Source organism: Dermacentor albipictus, chromosome 10 (assembly GCF_038994185.2).
Source record: "Dermacentor albipictus isolate Rhodes 1998 colony chromosome 10, USDA_Dalb.pri_finalv2, whole genome shotgun sequence".
Classification (NCBI taxonomy): Eukaryota; Metazoa; Arthropoda; class Arachnida; order Ixodida; family Ixodidae; genus Dermacentor; species Dermacentor albipictus.
Genome location: NC_091830.1, coordinates 13,905,561 through 13,926,630, shown reverse-complemented (window position 1 = coordinate 13,926,630; position 21,070 = coordinate 13,905,561). Strand labels below are relative to the sequence as shown.

General features: G+C 44.5%; 1 protein-coding gene and 1 non-coding gene across 2 annotated transcripts in view; both read left to right on the top strand.

The window, feature by feature from the left end:
• The first annotated feature begins 2,907 nt into the window (after window positions 1–2,907).
• Window positions 2,908–21,070, top strand: part of Bap170 (Brahma associated protein 170kD) — a 101,060-nt gene continuing 82,897 nt past the window's right edge. The window contains exons 1-3 of the mRNA XM_065448973.2: window positions 2,908–3,382; window positions 3,527–3,620; window positions 4,277–4,374. Coding sequence (XP_065305045.1) covers window positions 3,294–3,382; window positions 3,527–3,620; window positions 4,277–4,374 — 281 coding nt within the window. The 5' untranslated portion in view covers window positions 2,908–3,293. The remainder of the gene's footprint in view (window positions 3,383–3,526; window positions 3,621–4,276; window positions 4,375–21,070) is intronic.
• Window positions 14,656–14,843, top strand: LOC135915853 (U2 spliceosomal RNA). The gene has a single exon (XR_010568767.1). It is a non-coding gene; the product is annotated as a U2 spliceosomal RNA (small nuclear RNA).

The following is a 21,070-nucleotide window of genomic DNA, read 5'->3' as shown; positions in this document are numbered from 1 at the left end:
GGCCCGGCATTGCACTATCTTCGAGATTTTTTTTCTACACGCGGATACGATAGTGGTGGAAGTAGCCCTAAACAGCTTGGCTGTAAAAAAAAGAAAAAAAACCCGGCGTGGTAGTTTAATTAGTGGCTACATAGTGTACATGGCGTTGCGCGGCTAAACTCGAGTTCACGGGTTCAAACCATGTCGCGGAATTCGAAGGGAACGAGATGGAAAAACACTCGTGTACTTATGTTTAGGTGCACGTTAAAGAACCCCAGGTGGTGAGAACTGAACAGAGTAGGGTGCCTCATAATCATATCGCCAGACGCAAAACACTAGAATTTGTTTAATTTAAAAAAGAAACAAGAAAAGAAAGTAGCTGCGCCCTTCGACTCTTTTCTAGGAGTGTGAACGAAAGAAATTATTCTCGACTCTGATTTCTGAGGAAAAACATCTTACGCTTATATTATATTTCACGCATAAATGTAATGCCGTTCCCGACTGTACAGCCTCCCTGATTTTTAATAATATAGCGCGAGCGTCGACTGAACTGCTGGTGAGCGCTTTAAAACGGCGATAAGCGTGCAAAAAGAGCGTGCAACAAGGCGAGTGCAACAAGGCAACAAGGCTCGTGCGCGAACTCTCGCCTTGTTGCACGCTTATCGCCGTTATAAGCAGTTATAAGCAGTTCAGTCGACGCTCGCGCTATATTATTAAAAATCAGGGAGGCTGTACGTCCGCTCAGCTAAGCAGCTTCTGTATTATAAACGGCTGCTTTCAGTTATCCGGTACTATCATAAGGACAATAATGAAGCATTTCAAAGAACGGCATGCTTCACATACGCGTAGAGATAGTTGTAGATCTGGTGTGTTCATTGAAGAAGATAAGTGTGGTACCACATTGGGCACCCAGTTTTAGTGGGTTGCTGTGTTGCAGACATGGTGACACTGTCAAAAAAATTTTTTTCCTTGTCTGAATCAAGTCTGCAGACTTACAGGCTGTCGAAAAACGGGGTGTTTATAGTGAATGACAGCTAAGAACTTGTTCAGCAGAACCGATTAGCACCCGCGCGTTATTTTTCTCAGGAACTGGTGCACCTCTGCACTACAGCCACGACTCTCCAGCAGCACAATCATTCGGAATAAGAGTCCTCACTTGCATCGACTCTTCACCTTCGAGACTTCAAAAGTGCTGTTATTCGTTACACTGGAACGAAAACGGCTATTCAATAATTTTTCATAGTAAATTCTGAAGTCGAATACGATCAGAATAGCAAATACCCTTCGATTAGCCTATATGTTTCTACTTCATTTCGCCTGCTGGCACGTTGAAGGAGACTGGCAGACAAGTCACGGAGATTACATTGGTAAACACTTCCCGGTCTCCCCGATTCAGTCTGAGTACACAGACAGTGTCTTTTCCCTCACACTGTTGTTCACATTAACGTCCAATAATTGCCTTGAATCCTTTTCTCGGAAGGTTGATTGGTTCACCTGGGGCTGGTGCAGCTCTTAAAAGAAACACTCTTATTTTGGTGGGAAGTTCTGAATTTTCTCAACCAGAGCATTCAGAATATCTGATATTTTTTCTCTTGAATATATGTCGTGAATATATGTGTCTATATGTGTCTACCCTTAGATTTACCTATAGGTAAATATATAGAAGTGCATTGGTCATCTGCATCTCTTCGCGCCACGAAGTTAATGAACCTAATTTATTTCATCGTAACACTGTTTTCTTTGATCATTGTCCCTGAGCAATATTCCACCAAGCGTGCGTCAAATGACGCGATATCAATAACATTTTCTTACGTAGCTTCATGTTGCAGATGGCGGCTTCTGTGTCAAAAATTGCGTGTTACATTTAGAAAACAATGTTACAGACAGCAGTTCGCCTGGCTAAAACTACAATTGGTACCAGCCGATAAGAGTCGCGGGCGCGCCAATACAACTAAAAGCACAAAAAAATTCTACTGCACATACTTTCTGTGAGAAAACTGGGCGTCCGCCAGGGTCCGCGCAACGAACACGCGCTCGCTAGCAGACGACGCACTTGACAACGAGAGCAAAATTGAAGACGTCATGTTGCATAATCCATGCCTCAAATATACATACGTAGTGAAAAGGTGTCATTATAAATTTGCAGTGTAAATAAAGCACTATTACAGTAGCGTACGCTCGCAATCGGTCTCAGAGCCCACAGCGAAACTACGTTGAATATGCCGCGAAGCGCGTCCCCGCCCCAATTTAGTTCGCTCGCAGCGCCCCCACAAAATTTTCCACGCGCGGCGCCTCAGCGAAAGAGCGCCGCTCGGTCCACTCAACCGTAGCATAGATACCGTAGTCTAGTACACTCTAGCTTGAGCTATAATAGGGATTATGGTAAGGAGTCAATTGCGCTTCGGGCTCGATCGCGATCGAAAGTGGCCGGGTTGACACCGCTATTCCTCCTTGATAACAAAAGATGGCGCCACTCATACAAGGGCTCGACAACGTAACGATTTGTTTGCACCAGCGTACCGTGGCGTACCTGATCCTTTTAATTTAAAAAAGTAAGCAGATAAGTACTCCGAAACTAGAGCTGAACGTCGATCGTAGTGCACGTCCACAATAGCATATTAGGGAAAAGAAACACGATCAACAAGATTACAGGAAGTGAGCGAGACGGGACACACTGCTATGAATCACACGATACAGCCCGTGGTTTCACCTTTATTTTTCGCAAAAAAATCGACAGCGTCGCCAAGCCACCGACATCCAAATCGCTTCGGATACGTACCCAAACAGCTCGCAATGCCTGCGCCAATCCCTAATGAACTGTAAACTAATAAATGAGCGAAAACAATAACGAAACCCAACCTGAGACGGCGTTGCGGCGTCAGCCATCTTGAGAGAGCCGAGACAATAGTTGTGAGTGAGGAGGTGAGGCCAGTGAGGGCGCAAAAGGGGGAGGGCCGAGGAGTATGTAATGACATCGATAGCTTTTTTTTTATTGAAGCCGTTTTCTAACCTTGTGTCGTTTTGGGCTCCGGAGTGATAGTGGTGGCTATTTTTTTTTGCACGACGCGCGTTGCTGTGCTGGATGTGCGGTGCTCGGGTCCCGGGATGTGATCGTGAGCGTGTCGGCGAACGAAATTCGTGCGCGGTGCTGCGTGCGGATCAGCGCTGGGAAAGTGTCGTCGGCGCATTGGCGCGCCTCGGACGAGGCTTAGCTCCCAGTCGGCGGAGGGCCCCCGCAAAGGAACCCACACCCGATGAACGTCAGGTGAGCTAGCTTGTGCGAGCGGCCGCCGCTGCGCGCGCCCTGAGGAGTCATGGAAAAGCTTCACAAGGAGCCCGGGGACTACACCAAGGACTCCTCGTCGTTCACGCTCGAGCTGCAAAAGTTCCACGAAAGCCGCGGGTGAGTATCTTTCGCTCGCTTCCGAATGGTGGTTCGTTCCGCGAGCCATTGTGGGGGAAAGAGTTTGGTTGCGGGTTTTGTGTGCTTTCTGCGCCGGGGTTTTCGGAAACACCGGGTCCTGACCCTCTTGGTCGTCGATCGCAGGAGCCCGTTCCGTCATGCGCCCCGGATAAACGGCCGCGAAGTGGATCTTTTCGCCCTCTACAACAGCGTGACGGCGATCGGCGGCTGGCAGAAGGTAAGGGGCGGCCGACGGGGGTTTTTGAATTTACCTCCCAAAACTTCGCGCGGTCGACGCGGGTTTGGGACCGGTCGCGCTTGACACCTCGGTCGGTCCCCCTAGACCCCGCGTGCATCGTTCGCGGTCGCGTTTTTCCCAGACTTTTCGGCGTGCGCACGTTTGAATGACCGTGTGTGTGCCTCGGCGACGATCGGGGTAGGTGGGGGAGGGTAAAGAACGGGGGACTGCGTGCCCATCGGTGCTGGCCCCTGCCTCGTCGTTGCGGACACCTGGGCCGACTTGCGGTCGCTTCGCGGCCGATCGGTCTAGCGGCCTGGGCGTCGTTCGTCCACTCGGCGGGCCTGAGAAAATTTTAACCTTCTTTTGAAACAAAGACGAGCCGAGAGTGCGCTAGGACTAACGTGGATGTCTGGTCTCTCTGCTGCTGCTTGCATTGCTCGCTTGCCTGCGTCGCAAGCCAGCCAACTCGAGGGGGTCCGCTGAAAGCCACCCGCGAGGCGTTAAACGCAGCGACTTTGCAGGGGGTGTGTGTTTGTCGCCGTTGGATGTTTGTAGTGGGCACAAATGTTGGCTGTCGTAGAGAAACTTGATCGGTGTCGTCCGTTTCCCCTGCTGACTCCTTCGCAAAAACGTTGTCGTCTGTTGCCTTTTAGGTGAACGACCTACTCAAGTGGGATTACATTCTCGACAAACTCAACTTTCCCAAGGCGTGCGCCAATGCATCGCTGGCTCTGCGGCAGATCTACGTCCGGTGAGTGTGTGTTTTGTGTGTGTGTTTTTTTTTCTTGCGGCGACGATCGGGACGACTAGGGCCCAGAGCGCAGCCAGCACGCCGCTGTGTTTACAACGGTGCTCGCGCGAGTTGTTAGGTGCACAGCACGTGAGGGCTTACACACCCTCGCACGCGCGCCTCTGATCCCATTCAAACTCGGTGGAGAGGAGGTTGGGACAGGCGGGAGGAGGGGAGGGGGGGGGTTGCACAGCGTGCGTATGTGTTCACTTGCCGGCTATAGCGTCGTCGTAAGTTAGTTCCCGGCGTGTTCGTAGCGGTCTTCGCGCGTTTTCAAGTTCGTCTACCGTGTGGTCCGGTTTTTTTTTTTTTTTTGCGAACCCGGGTCGACCCCACGGTACTCCTGTCTAGAGAGGCACTGCGATCTTACCTTTGTCATGTTTTCCCGATGCGCTCTTCGTTGGAAAGTGTTGTCACTGGTGGAGATTGTTCTTGCGGTTGTTTGCAAACCTCAGTTCCGCGGATTTTGGGGAGTATTGGTGGCCCCTGGGGATGCCCTGGTGGTGATTTGTTACCTAGTTCAAATTTTAACAAATTGGGATATGACTCATCCATGTTATCTATCTTTTAAACTTGGCCTACCTTCATCATGGGAAAGTTTGTGCGTGGCTCACAGCCTTTCAGAAGAAGCTCTTGTTCAAGCATGTTTGGTGCATGTTTTTCATGTTCCACTTTTGAATAATAGTTGTCATGTCTTTAACCTTAAATCTGAACCATTTGCTATTGGGGACACCATTGAAGGGGTCTCCAAGTGAGAAATTTGTACACTTTGGAGTTAATGTGCAAATAAACTACGAGTTCTTGACTTTCATGCATCTAAATGAATGTTTCAAGTAATTAATGGCAAGAACAGCAGGAGGCTATAACCTGTTCACTGTCACAGCGAACTTGCGATGTAGCGTGCTGGACCTAATTAACTGGCTAGTTAAAAAGCTACAGGACGTAGTGAGAAATTATGTTCTCATGATTCTCCACACACATTTGCAAGTTGTTCCAGTAATGTCCTGCAAAATCATCATGAATAAGAGGTCGTTTGTGCCGCTGCAAGAAATGTCTACTATAAGTATTTTTTTCACTGTGGTAGCCTTGATCATAATATTCTTGAGCATTTTGTCACGGCCTTGGGTAACCCTATCTGTAGCTCTAAAAAATTGTACTTTTGTAATGGAGCTTTACTGTGCCATAGAATACCTGCCAACTGACAATTATAAACGACTCTTGCCGAACACTCATTATTCTTTCCATTGAAAATGTTGCTTCATCACATTCCTTGCATTTTCAAAAGCATGAAAAGCACAGAGTTGCAGACCAGGTTAAGAATTCTCAATTATTTAGCAAGCTTGTTCCAGTTTACAGAATGTGAGCTTAACATGAGAGCTCTCTCAGGAACATCGGACGTCCACTATTTCATGTCTAGCAAACTTTGAAAGCAGCTAACCAACAACCTGTAGAAAAAATTGTAGGACACTTCAGGTTCATTTTAGGAGTGAAACGTGATAACATTCAAAGATCCCCGACTGCTTCTCACGCTTACCGGCAACTGCAGATTACGTTACCGTAGCATTTACTTGGAAATGCGATACACGAAGCGAACTTTCTGGTAGAAATGCGTCCCCTTGTGTGGGCCGATACCGGAGGTAATGCACAGCTGTGCCAAAAAATTTACATAAATTTTAGGATTCTGATATTATTTCGCACTTTTAATAGCTAAGTCTGAGAAGATTTAACATAAAAGCCATGTGCTGTCAGTGTTTTGTTTCATGACGTTTGTCAAGAATGTAAGACAAGGTATGCGCAACTTTAGGGGTAGAATGGTGTGGCGATATAATCTGCATGTATTTATATATATATATATATATATATATATATATATATATATATATATATATATATATATACGGAAATTTTTGCTCACAGACAAGTCGGCCAACACCAGATTTTCTATGACACGGGTCCCTTAACGTCACATTAGAAATCTGCCTGATATAAGACATTCTGAAAAACAATGAAAGACTTGAACCGGTTGCATGGAGAGATGCTGACACTTGATAGCAAGCACGTGTTCCAACTCGTTTTACTAAGACACTGCACAGATTACTCAAATGTACAGCACAGGTCCACCAAGTAGTGTTTCAAGATGTATGCAATGCATTTGAAATGTTATTTTAATCTGTGCTTTTGGCTTTTCGTGCACTATCTTGGAGCGCACAATTGCACATGAAGTTTCTGAAGGTGACACGCAGCGCCCCAATGTATAAAAAGGCCATGCATGTGGAGCAACGGTTGAGATCTCATTTCTTTTTCGTGTTTTTGAAGTTGAACACTTCCAAGTTTGCCACTAATACTGTTACTGCTACATTAAAAGCCTTTCTTTCCTGTCAAGGGGATATTGTAAACCACCATTTAGCTGTGAATTTGCTTAATGCCTTGTAATTTGAAGAATTGCCCCTGAATTTGTTTAGAAGACCTTGTAATGTGCCTGCTGTCATTGTTTACATGAGAGCATTTAATACTGGCAAAACTTTTCCATGAACTTTATCGTCCACATAGCGAAAGGGCTTCGCCTTGTGCAAGTATTGTGGCAATGACTTGCAGTTAACTGGATAATGACTTTTTTGGTAGTGAAGTTTTTTGGACGATAATTCGGTGCTTGTTTTTTTCACCTCAGAGAGTTTAAGTAAATTACAGAATCCTTGATAACTTGATTCTTTCTTGTTTTCTTTAATTGTTCGCCATATGCGATAAGAACATGCCCGACAACTTTCATGATCTTAACATACAATGTCTGATATTTGATTCAAAGCATGCTTGCAGTTGTCATATTGACACCAATAATTTTACTATTTTTAATTTGAGACTAATTTAGGGCAACACTTATTTCGTAAGAATACAAATACAGTCACTCAAGGACTTTCTATAGCCTGATTCTTCAGACCTGTCCATTATATAGATTATCCCATGCAGCAGGAACACAAACGTATAGAACCAACATATCACTACTACTGAAATTTTCATTGTCGTTACATGAACACTTCATGAATTCACTTCATAAACATATGTAACGTTTCATGAAGAATAAATGTTTGCAGCTGCTTGTGGCCATTGTAGCTCCATGTAGTTCTGGGGTGGATAACAATCTTTCCTTTTGTTGATGAACTTTTGCAACTATATGAAGAAAAGCGCCTGTTGACAGCGTCCCTACATATCAAGGCCTGCGAATATTTAATAAACAGGCAACATCTTGAGTAATCAAACAATTTTAATATATTGCACGAAATTCAGTTTTTTTTTATGCCAATGATTGTAGTACTTTCCCAGTTCTGAGGTTGCCAGGTCTGCATGAATAAAGTCTAGGGAAGAATGCATTCACATTTGATATACCAAGGTACAAGTTCAAATGAATATGCTGACAATTATTTTTCTGAACATGTGCTAAGCTGCAAGATAATGTGCATTGGGCATCTGACAGTTCACGGCATGCATGTATGAGGGGGTACCCAGAAGTAACCCGAATTCTTTTTAAAAGGCGTATTTATTTATTTAAAAAAACATATTTGTCACCTTCAAAGTACTCTCCATTACACTTAATACATTTGTCCAATCTGCGATTCCATTTTCGAAACATTATTCAAGTTTGTCGGTTTTGATGGGCAACAGCTTCTTTCTTGTTTCTTCTTTCACTTGTTCTGCATCCTGAAATGGCAGTCCTTTCTCGTTCTTCATTCGAGGAAACAAAGAAAATAATGTCACACGGAGTGAGGTCAGGTGAGTTGAGCAAGTGGTGTGGGGCAAGGGAGTTGTGCTATCTTTTGCCAAAAATCTGGCGCACTGAGATAGCTGCGTGAGCTGGTGCGTTGTCGTGGTTGAAAAGCCAGTCCCCCACTTTAAAAAAAGATCTGGTCTTTTTTGTCACACTGTTATGCAACCTCTTCAGTACATCTAGATAAAAAGATTCGGTGAAAGACTCGGTGAAAATCGGTGAAAGACTCTGTGAACGACTTGGTGAAACTAACTCTGAATGCACTCTCCCCCTCACATAAAACTAAAGCAGAAAACAATGAGCATGGTCTGGATGTTTGACTTCACTTGGTGTGCTTTTTTTGGGGCAAGGCTGACAATGGCGTCTTCCACTGGCTTGATTGATGTTTTGTTTCTGGGTCATATGAAAAGCACCATGTCACCAGTAACAACCTTCGAAGAAAAAAAATTCGTGAGTTGCTTTGGAGCTGTTCTTTTAAAGCACGGCATGTTTCCACTCGACAATCTTTTTCTCGTCTGTAAAAATTCGAGGCACAAATATTGCAACGACCGTTTTCATTCCCAAATCTGCTAAAATTCGCTGATCCAAGTTCCATGGTATAAAAGATAACTTCTCCAACTCTTCAGTGGTCGGTTGTCGGTCTTTAAACACAAATGCACAAACTTTTTCTACATTTTTCATCCATTCGCAAGTTATGGATGTCCACAACGAGGTTTGTCATGAATCCACATTTCCCCTTCTTTTGAATTGAGAAAACCACTCGTACACTTGGAGTTTTTCCCATAGCACCATCCTTGTGAGCAGTGTTTTATAATCTCAACAGTTTGTGCAGCAGTTTTCTCGAGCAAGAAACAAGATTTCACAGCCGCATCTGGGTCACTTAATCGGCCATCGCAAAAAGTGAGCATGTGAAACAGATTTCACAAAAAAAAGCTCTGTCTGGAGGAAACATTCCTGGGAGAAGTCGCCGGGTGCAGTGAGCTCGAAACCGGTGGCGTGATGCCCACTTAGCAAGAGAAATGCATACTACGGTAGCTACACCCAGTGCAGCACTATTCCAGTTTCTTTTGGGTACCCCCTCGTATGTGTTGAGTTTGTAAATCTTTCTGCGGAAGCCTGCAAGGTGGAGGAAGGTTCGTGAAAGGGAAAATTGTCATCCATTTGACTGCAGCACGAAGCTATGAAGGAAAGCCATATGTGATTCACTATTGCTATGCTTTGAGTTTTTGGATAATTCTGACTCGTTCATTGAAAGGCATTGGTCCGAGGTTTGACCCCTGGACCAGAAAAACATTTTTTTTGCTACTGCGAAGCATTCTTTCTGAGAAAGTCGTATTGTTCTTTTTTTTGTAGGATCATGTCACTGTGAAGTGCTACATTGTGTTTTTATGAATACTGGTTAGTATCTTGTGTGAGCATCGTCACACTTATGGTTGACCCATCATACAACGGCAACATTATGTAAAATCATTCTTGTTTGAAATGTGTGGTAGGCTCCCGGGTTACAGAATTTCCGCATTCCTATACTAGTCCGGTAGTAGTAGAGTAGTTCAGTTTTAGGCCAACAAGCACCCGAGGAAAGTTTATTCAGGAATTATCATCATCATGAACCTGGTTACGCCCAATGCAGGGCAAAGGCCTCTCCCATACTTCTCGAACTACCTCGATCATGTACTAATTGTGGCCATGTCGTCCCTGCAAACTTCTTAATCTCATCCACCCACCTGACCTCCTGCCTCCCCCTGCTACGCTTCCCGTCCCTTGGAATCCAGTCCGTAACCCTTATTTATTCAGGAAATAGGTCTGCTAATAAATTGTAGGGCTAAGCTTGTACACAGGTTCTTGTAATGCAGTGCAGTGGGTAGCCTTGTCAACCTTGTAGTTTCTGTGGGAGACCTCCCAAATGCAATTTGTCTTCTTCGTTATCTTGAAAAAAGGTTGCACACTATTATTTCAAAGCACGAAGGGTGGAAATATGGAACAGCTAATAGATTCAAACTACAGCTACTGCTGAAACAAGATAATGAGGAAGAAGTCCCCGTGTTCCAGAAAATTTTACATTACTTCTTTTCATTTCATTGTAAAAAATCAAGGATAACAGAACAGTCTGGAACACAAATGGAACATTTTTCTATGTTGATCCTTCTGGCACTTTATTATACCATCGTTGCAGCCTACCCAAGTTTCTATTATAGTTGCTGATGCTAAAACTGCTGTCAAGGCGTGCTGTACTCAGATGACATTTATGCCATATTTGTTTTGATTCAGTAATACTACTATTGGAGGCTGTCTTAGCAAAGTTGCAGGGCTGATAATTGTGCAGTTTTATTGTGAACAGCCTTTGAATAGCACCAAAGCAGACGCTGCAAGTACCTGATAGTGGATATATAGTGGCAGCCATCTGCACCACAGATGGCTGCCCTGATCTTGGAGGTCATGTTGAGACATTGTGCCAGTTCTCAGCGTTCTGAATTCTGCATCAATTTCAGCCAGCAATAATCGTGGCATTTCTTCACGTTTCAAAATGGAAGAAACATCTGTTATTGTGAGCTTTTTGCGCCGCATCCACAAGCCTTGTAAATATAAAATTATGCTGCTCGACGTCTATGCTATCTCAAACTAGGCTTTTTAGGTGGGCCAAAATTTTGTTTGCCTTTGAAGTTTAACTTTGCCCAAATTTGTAATACATGAGTAATATTTACTACTGAAACAAATTTGGCGATGCTAGTGCTGGTAATGGAATAGCATTCACATTTTCCTATTGGTAACCTTTAAATGGCACCTAAGCAGATGACGCATACACCGGGGAGTTAGCAGATGTGAAGTAAATCCCAGCATATCATCTCTGCGATATTTTAGCATCGAATCTGGGAGGTCATGCTAAAAAGCTGCAAGTTATGAGTCATGTGTCACTTCCAGTGAGAGAGGTAATGATGATTTCTTTTTTCGGTATTGTAAATGGCTACTTTTTGCTAGCCGTTTGGGGTACATCCTTTCATATTTAAAGCATAAAATTTATAATGAAGGTTTGTCTATACCTATTCTACAATATCGCACAGCCCATAATTTTGTTGCAGTTTATCTTTAAATTCAATATATCTAGAGATTTATGCTTGTTTTGTGTGCAGGTACCACTAAACTGCAGTAAAAGAAACACATTGCTCTTTCTAATGGCTGCAATTTTCTTAATCTATACGGAACTGATGCCTATCATTCTGAGTATCTGGACTAGGTGGTTTTGAGCTCCTTATTTGGAGTTAACTTTCTAAACATCTTTATGCACCCTAATTGAAACAGCAGTACTTATGCACATAACCCATATTCTGTCCTTTCTGAACTCCTCATGCTATGTTTCATAAACCAGTGTTTATGATATATGGAAAGGATTTGCTCATAGGTCATTTAAGTTTGGTTGTGAATCTAAATGGCCATGACATTTGTTTGTGACATAACTACTGAAGTAAACACACTTTCGCTTGAACGTGCAGCTTTGTTTCCCAAGCATAAAAGCAGATTCAGGCTCAGTGTCATCGTGCCTTCCCGTCTTTTATTTTTTCTCACTTTGGATGTTAAACTCCTTTTAAATACATCCAATAAGCGTAGAATAGGTCTTTGATGCTAAACAAGAAAGTTGTCCCGATTACTTTCTTTAATTTGTAGTCCAGCTGTTACTCATGTTAAACATTTAAAATGTGTCGCTGTCGACTGAGCAGTGTTTCCTAGTTATCCTATGCATCTAGAAGCTACATAAACACCACGCCTTCCAAAAATAAATCTTTCCCAATGTAGTAATTGACAGCATGAAACTTACCTTATTAGTTTCTTCCTGCACTTTGCTTCAGTTCTTCGTTCATTTCTATTCCGTCAAACTACTTCCGTGTGCGCATTAAGTCACTGACATGTCATCACAATTAGTAATTGTTCTGTTGTATGTTTTGCTATATCAGTATCTGTAACCGTAATTTCTGTTTCTTTCCTTTTATGATCTCTGATGAGATTCGCAGTACCCTTATACATTGACAAGTCATGTTCCTTATCGAATTAAGCAGAAAATAGTCCACTTAATTACAGCTCACTTGGTGGTCAGTAGAACTTCGGTACGAGTCATGCACTTCATATTAAGTCGTTAAAGCCGCTTGTTGTCTGAATAAAATATATATAATATGCATGCCACATTTGTATTCCTTCCTCTTAGACGTGCAAACTTCGAGAAAGTGCACTTTGCTGAACGAAGTGTCATTTCAGCGGAATGCTGCTAGACGGGAAAGGAAAGTACCATTTTGGAATTGATGGCAGTGTCAGTAGGTAAATCAGCCAGTGCATCACGTATTTGCCATTTTATGCAATATTTGCGGATAATGTTAACATAGGCGAAGGTTGTGAGTGAAGACCGCATTGCATCTAATACCTGAAAAACGTGCTGCACATAGCAGGTGCCGAAAATGGCGATGCTTTGGTGCCTAAAATTCAGGCAGCTTTCCTTGGCACAAGAAAAAATAGCAGTTTCCATACGCAGGAACACTTATCACAGTCGAAATCACATAACATAGGTTCCAGAATTTGCCGACTCTGCGTTCACTATTATTACACACTTTTACTCAGCGAAATGAGTTTGACAAACACACTTGCTTTCGAGTGCATTGTTCATCTAGTGTCTGTAAACATTTCCATTTGACAAGGGTATTAATTCTGGCACCACGTATAGGCGGCAAACATCCCAAACAGAAAATAAGGAAATAGGAAGAAAGAAAATTCAAATGTCAGAGTGCTAATGTTTGAAGAACAATACGGATGTCTAAGAACATAGTGTTAGAGGATAACATTTGCCAATGCTGTCTCTACATGCACTCATGTGGGAGTAGCGCTGAAACCACACAGCATATTTTGGTAGCTTGTCGAAGTATCCATCCAGACGTCAATGAACACCGAGTTACTCTGCTTGCAGCTTTGGCTTTAGATTGTAGGACTGAATCTGGAACTGTTTGTAATAGCAAAAGGCAACTGCAGTATTGGCGGGATATAGGTGGAGAGCGCACAGTACAAAATCATGTTACTTCTCAGGGCAATAAATTTATTTAGGAATCACAGGTGCGTTAAGACGAATTGCGTATTGTCAGGGCCGATATAAATACAACAGTGGAGTAAAAATGACGAGCTTGGTTGCATCAGCCGCCACCCCATTTCAAGGGGGATGCAGATATCTATTTATTCAGACACATCAGCAGAAGCTTCTGTGATCCAGCTCATATGGGAGGTTTTTTTTTATGCTTGCAGACTATGAAAGCGCTACGGAAACAAAGTGCCCATGTAGCACTAGCGCTGGAAATAGTCCTACAACTTTGTTCGCATTCTGTAATAAGAGAAGTGGGGGATAAAAGGCTTCTTTTATTCATTGCTGTGCACAATTTGAAAATAAGCTCGACATTAGTAGTTCAGTTTGTGTGTTTTACAGTGATGGTAATTGTTTTGTTTGAATCTTCCAAGTTTCTGGCATGTGCAGGTTTGCTGCATGTGTTTTCTTGAAGCAAAATGGCATCTGCTGCTTATAGCCCCTGTTTCTTGTGTGCTGGCCTGCATCTCAGCTGGCCTCAGAGACTTGTTACAAGCTTGAGGAACAAATGGCTGTCCAAACAGACAAGGCAAAGAGTGTGCAACACTTAAGCTATTTGAGTGAGAGGTATTGAATGGCTTGATTTTTTGTTATTGATTCTATGAAAGTAATACAGGGTGTAATGAACTTAGTCTTTTAAAATTAGAGGTGTATAAAGAAAATTTAGAGCATGCTTAAACTTCGCCTTTAAGAGTGGAACGTGTGATAGCATTCTAAGATCCCCGACTGTTTCTCAACCTTCCCGGCAACTGCAGCTTATGTAACTGTAATGTTTACCGGGAAACGCTATGCACGACGGCGAGTTTTCGCCCAACAGAATTATGTTTTCTTGTATATTCAAATTACACTCAAACGCTATCATGTCTGTAGGTTGTGTGCAAGTCGTGCTTCATGATTTTTCTGATGCATTTTGCTTTGAGAAATTCACTTAGTTCAGCAATGTCTTTGGGCTACATGGAGGACCTGCGTGGTTGGGTATGCGTGGTTCAGAATGATGTTTCGCTCGCACGACCATCGATGTGGGACGCCAGTGCCACATTTTCTGCGACACAGGGCCCTTGATGCTATCGTGTTAGTAAGGAAACATGATTTGAAAGTGGGGAAAAAAATTATCCATTCCACTCTGTGAAGGTGGATGACCAGCGAAGCTGTTTAGCATATAACACAGACGTGACACATTTCGTGCATAAGTATGGACTCATTTACCGTGATCTTTATATACATTCGGGTGAACAACGGGACCGCCACCCCAAGGAGCCCGATGAAACTAGACACGCGTGACATTTCGACGGGACTGCCACCACGGGAGAGTGGAAGGAAAGGAAAGGAGATATGCAAACGCTTCAAATGCCGACAAAGAGCGGGCGGTGTGAACGTAAACATGGCCGGCGCTGATCAAAGGGTAGTATCTGTGCTTGTCGGCTTAATATCTGATATGGATTATTTTTGCACCCAAGGGAGTTAACTAATTTTTGCAATTTCGCGGAGTGTTTGAAACCTGCTTCACCTTTGCCGCGGTCCAGCCTGGTATTGCGCTGTCTTCGGCATTGGCCACGGTTTTCGGTTTACGGACATTGATTCGCTGGAAACTAGCCATATACAGCTTCAACGTAAAAAGACAATTTGCCTTCAATGGAAGCTAAGCCATTGCGCATAATGCATGCAATGCTGTACTTGTTGAGTTATTGTGGTGACTGCCCCCCCCCCCCCCCTTCCGCCCCATTTACTTTTTTGGGTATTTGCATTATGTGTGCCTGACCTAGCTGTGGGAGTCTCGTTAGCCAATGCTACTCATGCCCACGGTGACAAAAGGGAATAGGCTTGACAGTAAACACGCAGGAGAACACCGTTGTGTCACCAAACTCGTCTGTGCTAACGGCACGACAGTATGTCTGCATATTTTCCATGCTCTGCAGCTTTGTCTGCCTTTGTAGCCAGAAAACGTTTCTTGCAGGTGTTGGGAAATTGATGGTAGTTACTCCGTGTCAGCACGAAAGAATCAACAAAATAAAATGATTGAGTCCAGCAGAAATGTCATTCCGATCATGACGGGAACACATTAGACATGTCACACTTGCCGGGCAACTTATATTTCAATGTGGGAAGGCGTTTCAGGGAAACGTATGGAACTAACTCGCTTGCTAAGAAAAAAGAAAGAAAAGCAAGCTTGCTGAGCTAGGCGCATCAGGGCTATGTACAACCTGCAGGTGTTGCATTCAGTGAAGCCTTGTTTTTTTTTTTCTTTTAAACTTTTTTTATGCAACACTTGATGGACTTGTGCAGGTGGTTTTTATGGCTGTTCATCACTTTCAGCAACCAGTGCACATAATGAACATGTCTTGGATGTTTGGGCGTGTGTGGAAACCGTCCCATATCTCTTGCCATATACAGCCCTGTAAAGTCGGTGAATTGCTGTATGCAGCATTTTGTCTACTTTTTCTTTTCTGTATGGCCAGCTGCTCAGCTCAGCGCAATGCAGTGCCTCAGGAAGGGGAAAGGCAAAACGTTTTGAGAGCCTCCTTGTGCTAGAAGTGCTTCAGAGCACAAAAGCAGTTTGTCATATCACTTTGCCGACAGCCCTGCCTTCCGTCTAAGTAGTGCCTACGTTACAGTGAGGTGTATGGGTCTCACCCACCTGAATTACAGCAGCAGGTGTTTCTGGGTGCTCACACTCTCACGCAGATGTCACCAGTGGCCTGACTGTAGTGAATGCTTGCCCCTTGTTTCTGCATCTGTGAAGTCTGCTGGACTTCATCTTATCTCTAGTGCAGGGGGTAAAGTGATAGTGCCAGCTGTGGCAGCTGATTTGTCTCCGTTCCCACATAGCTTTCCGCTGTTGCCGTTCATTTGACAAAGTGTTGGGCATTTTTTTTTTTTGTATTCAGAAGGGTGTGGTGTGACAATAGTAGACAGGGGCTGTTCTGATTCTTTAGTGTGGTGTTGAGAAGCATTGCTGGATATCTGGCTTCAGTGTTTGCACTTTGTCGATGAGTTGGCTTCAGTATCAGCACTTTAACGTCAAGAAGTTTCATGTTCTGGTATTCAAGTTTAACATCTCGGTGGCTTATTTTGCAGTGATAGCTGTTCTTGCTGTGCCTTAGTAGTAGTTGGGTGCTTGCTTTTTGAAAAGCAGCTGAGAAACAGCCATAGATAGTCTGTACTCGAAAGACACATGTGATAAATGAAAGTGTGCCTTAATGAAGATTGTGAAGATTGGTTTGGGAGGGTGTAAAGCATGTTGCTACTTTAGCCCCATTTACCATGCCGCCTTTTATGCATACTAGACTTCAGAAATACAATTTCTAGATTGCATTGTCTTGCGCACAGCATGAAGAGCTTTTAAGCTGCTGTATTTAACTGTGCTTGGTCTTTATGGTTTACCAGTCTCACGGTCTCGGTCCATATTTGTTGCCCTCTTAACTGCGTGTAATAGGTGAGAACATAAATAATTTTTGCCCTTCTTTTTGGCATTTGCTGCAGTATTAAGATAGGATCCTCTATGAGTCAACCACTTCAAAATGCTCGCAGTCATGACGTTACAGGAGTGCCTACATCAGTACCTTTCTTCACGATGGAAAGTTGTTGCAATGAAGATGGCATAATGCCTCCTAATGACACATGGGAAAGACTAGGTCTTCTGGTGGCATTCACTGCATTGACGAGGCACTAACTACTTCCTGGCTAATGGTAAACACGGGCAAACGTTAACAGAGGTTCTATTCATTCTATAATAGCGTGCTCTCTTGTTGCCGTTCTCGTAGAATTCTGTAAGTCACACTGATTCGTACATCTCGATCAGCAATTAGGCCATTCTTCAAAACAGCAAGCTGTGGACAACTTGCAGGTCTTTCTCGTCTTAACGTTTGTCATTCTTCAATTGTGCTCGGTGGATTCGAAGCAGCTAACGTCAGGTGAGGTTTGTCGACTGGACGCATCGTTTTGTTCGGGCTCTCGGAAACGGAAGCTACGCCAGACCTGCCGGTAGCGCGTAACGTGGAAAAGCAGCGTGCCCGCGTAACGGTTCTTCGCGTGCCTTTTCCGGCGCCCTCGCCTCGGTTGCATTCTTTCCCCGCCTTCCGCTAACCCGTTCCCTCTCCTCCACGCTCCTTTCCCTACAAGTTCGTTCACCAGCGTCACCGCGGCAACAAACGCACGCTGACACGCCGGCCGGCCGGCCGGCGACCAACCGACCGACCCACCGGGCAGTCGCTTCACAGGGTCGTCGGTTAGCGTAGGGGGGGACGCGGCCCTCCCCTCTATTTGACGTGGCATCCACTCTTCCCTTCCTTCTGGCGTCCTCCTCACCCGATATCCGTTCCAACTCTCTCCTCTTTCGTCTCTCACCCCCCACTTCCTTCCTTCCGCGTGACTTGGCCGTTGTGCCTTTTTCACTCGTACTCGCGCGCTCTCTCCCTTTCTCAACCCACTTCCGCGTGGCTTGGCAGTTGTACCTCTTTCACTCGTACTTTCGCACTTTCTTCTCTTTTCCCCTCGATATCGTCGTTCGCTCTCGCGTCGTCTGCTGTGCTTGCTTCTCTCTCTCTCTCTCTCTGCCTTCGCTCTGTCTCCTTCATTCAGCTCGCGGGGCTTCGGTGCGCCGCTTTCTTTCAAACTGTGCTGCTTCCTTCGCGGTCCCGTTACGCGTCTGCCTCCGCGGGCGTTTTTCTTTTTTCGTTCGCTCTCTCGTTTTGTTCTGTCGCGCTTCGTTTGGGAGAGGAGGAAGATGCTTAGAGGGCGAAGGCGGTGACCTGTTGCGTGTTTTCGTCGCGGCAGTTGGTGACCTTTCTCTCGCGTCTGCTGCTTCTTTGTCGTTTCTGTATGGCGCATCCTATTTTTTCTTTTAACCGCTGGCCTCGCGATGTTTGGAAGTGGGGGTATTGGGGCCGTCCTTGCCCTCTAGGCAAGAGCTCGCCTTGAAAGCAAAAAAAAGAAGTGCGATGCCGCATTTTTTGGACGCGTCACCTTGAGTCTCATTTTAGAGGATCTTTGGAACTTCTGCAACGCGCATGAATGAAGCAGACGACAAGACCGCCTTCTTGGTTTTTTTTTTTGCAATAGATTTTCCTTTCAAGATTTACTACAGGGAACTGTGGCACTGCGATCTTTCGGTACTGTGGTAATGATAGGTTGCAAAATTCACGCAGGGACTCCTTTGGGAGTTGTCCAACTATGCGTAAGAATTGTGTCACTTGCTCATCTCCTCGCAGCCTGATGTCAGTATCAGTGTTATGAAACTTTATCCGATCCTTATCAAGCCTGTCGGACGTGAACCAACCCTTATAAACTCTTATCGGTTTTCACAAACCTTACCAGACTTGCCCTGACCATTATAAGCCATTATCGCTCTTTAGCACTTTATCCATCTGCGTCGAACTATTATCAACGGTAATGAGACCCGTATAACCCCCCCCCCCCCATCACTCCTTATCAAACCATTGACTGCTTATGTGTGTGTTGCGCGACTTCAAGCGCATGAGCCCTCAGATATCGGTGGCGTATCGGTCGGTGAAGGAACGCCCCTAACAGAAGGCGCAGCCCGCTACCACCGAAACGCATCGGGTATGTGGCGTGCTTGGCATTAAAGTTTCGCGTAAGTCCGAATTTTCCTGATGTTTACAATGCACCCTGTAGGCTCTACATGTGGTCCTAGAGATGGCTTTTATTTCACCATCACCAAATATTTCAACAAAGCCTTCATAGAAACTGTTCTCCTTTGATATTTGTTTTGTACGGCCGGTACAACACATTGATATAGTTCAGACATATTCACCTTCTGCAAGCGTGGAGTTGTAAGTTCGAAACTCACCACCGCCAATGTTTTTCCTTTCGAATTTATTTTGTTTTATACATTAATTTAACGATTCGTCTTACGTTACAGGCAGGTTTCCTCGTAGGGTAGGCTTACGAGAAATGCTTAAAAAATGCTTAAGCATTTGATACATGTATTTGTGTAACATTCCGTGCGTGTGGCTTAAGACATTCTTGTTGCGTTAATTACGTCACTTTATTGATCTGAATTTCCTATTAATCGTATTTTTATAAGGGCCTATTACTGCGGACACGCATGTTATTTGCCAATTGTTGCTTATAACGCAATGTTTTGCTGAACATTAATTTTTTTCAAAGTCACAAAGCCGATCGAAGCCAGGAGCGCGAAGTTTAGGCAAAACCATGTATGCTACTCGTCATTTTCACGTTCGCTGATGGACCATACTGGCAGCTCCCGTAGGTTTCCTGCTGGCAAATTATAACAATTAGTAAATTATGTGGTTCCGAACACGCGCTTTTGAAGCAAGACATTCGTCTTTCTTCGGAACTGATTCTTGAACTATATCGATCGGTGCACTTATATATACGCCGAGCGAATTCGTCATCATCGTCCTACTTATTCTTATCATAGGACGAAGACATCCGTTACTGTGTTGAAACTCGGCTTGCGTCAGGCAGACGGCGCTTTAATCGGTGGGTTGCACCGCGTCGTCTGCTCCCGACCGAAGAAGAACGACGGCACGCAGATGACGAAAACGAGAACAACAATAATAGCGTGTGTGTGCAAAGGCTCGCATTAAAAAAAAAGTGGGGGGGGGGGGCACGACTACACGCGCTTTCCCGCATCGCCATGTCGACGTGGACGAAATAACTGCACGAAAACGCGTTGCACCTCCTTTCTCGGCTCTTGCTTGCTGGCTTGCAAAAGGCGCGATTTACAACGGCGACGGCAGATGCTTCCGCCAACGGCTTGCCGCGGTGGCAGATGGCTTCCCCCGCAGCCGTCTGCTGTCGACGACGCGAGCTGACGTCTGCTCTGTTCCGCGTAACTGCATTCTCGGGGGCTCTTCGAGCGTGTCATAAGTTTGGCTTGTACTGCGAACTTTGTTCTCGTGTGTGTACAGAGTATCGTGCAGAATTTCAGCATGCCCAATGCGTATACTGCTTGACGCCGATGCTTGTCGGAAGACGTATCCGAGAACTGCAACGCTTAGTGATATGCCACGGCGATGAGATGGAGCACAACGCACCAGATCACTGCGTTGGTCAAAAAAAGAGAGATAGAGAGATATTGCTCGAAAATAACTTTAGCAGCGATGATGTCGCCCCCGGCGCGCTTTCTCCAGCGGGTAAGCGGAATACTGTCAGACGAGGTTACGCGTGTTTGAATACTCGTAAAGCAAGGCGGAGGTGGTACACACAGGAAAGGGAAGACGAAGTGGCCAACGTTTCGACAAGGAAACCTGTCTTCTCAGGGCGTCTAAATCTTAGGCACAGCCTGCAACATCTCTTGTTTGAGCACGTTTGAACACAATGCCACAAGGTGCTCCGCGCGTCCACGGTATTTGGCATAGTGATTTTCGCTGTCACGTTATGCGTCTGACTAGTACGTCGGTGCTATGCTAACATTAGAGCGCTATAGAATTTAACTATACTCATATTTGCTCAAATTAGTGTCTTAATGTCGCTGCCTTTATAGGTGAGAATTAGAGCATGTTAAACCATCACTGCGCACTTATGTGCCTAGAGCTGATCATTTTAGAGTCAATATAGTCATGTGATGAAATTGCAGTGATTTAGGTTGTCAAATACTTATATGCCGAAGTTAGAGCTTTTGATCGGTCCATGTATCTTATATGCACGGTTATAGCATTTAAAAAAATGACAGTTTACTAATGTTAGCTCAATTAGAGCGTTATTGGCTGTCCATATATAATATGCTAAAATCGGAGTGCTTTACAAAAGTACATATTACAGCAAGGTGTAAGAATGAATAATTTGACGCATTTTATTAACAG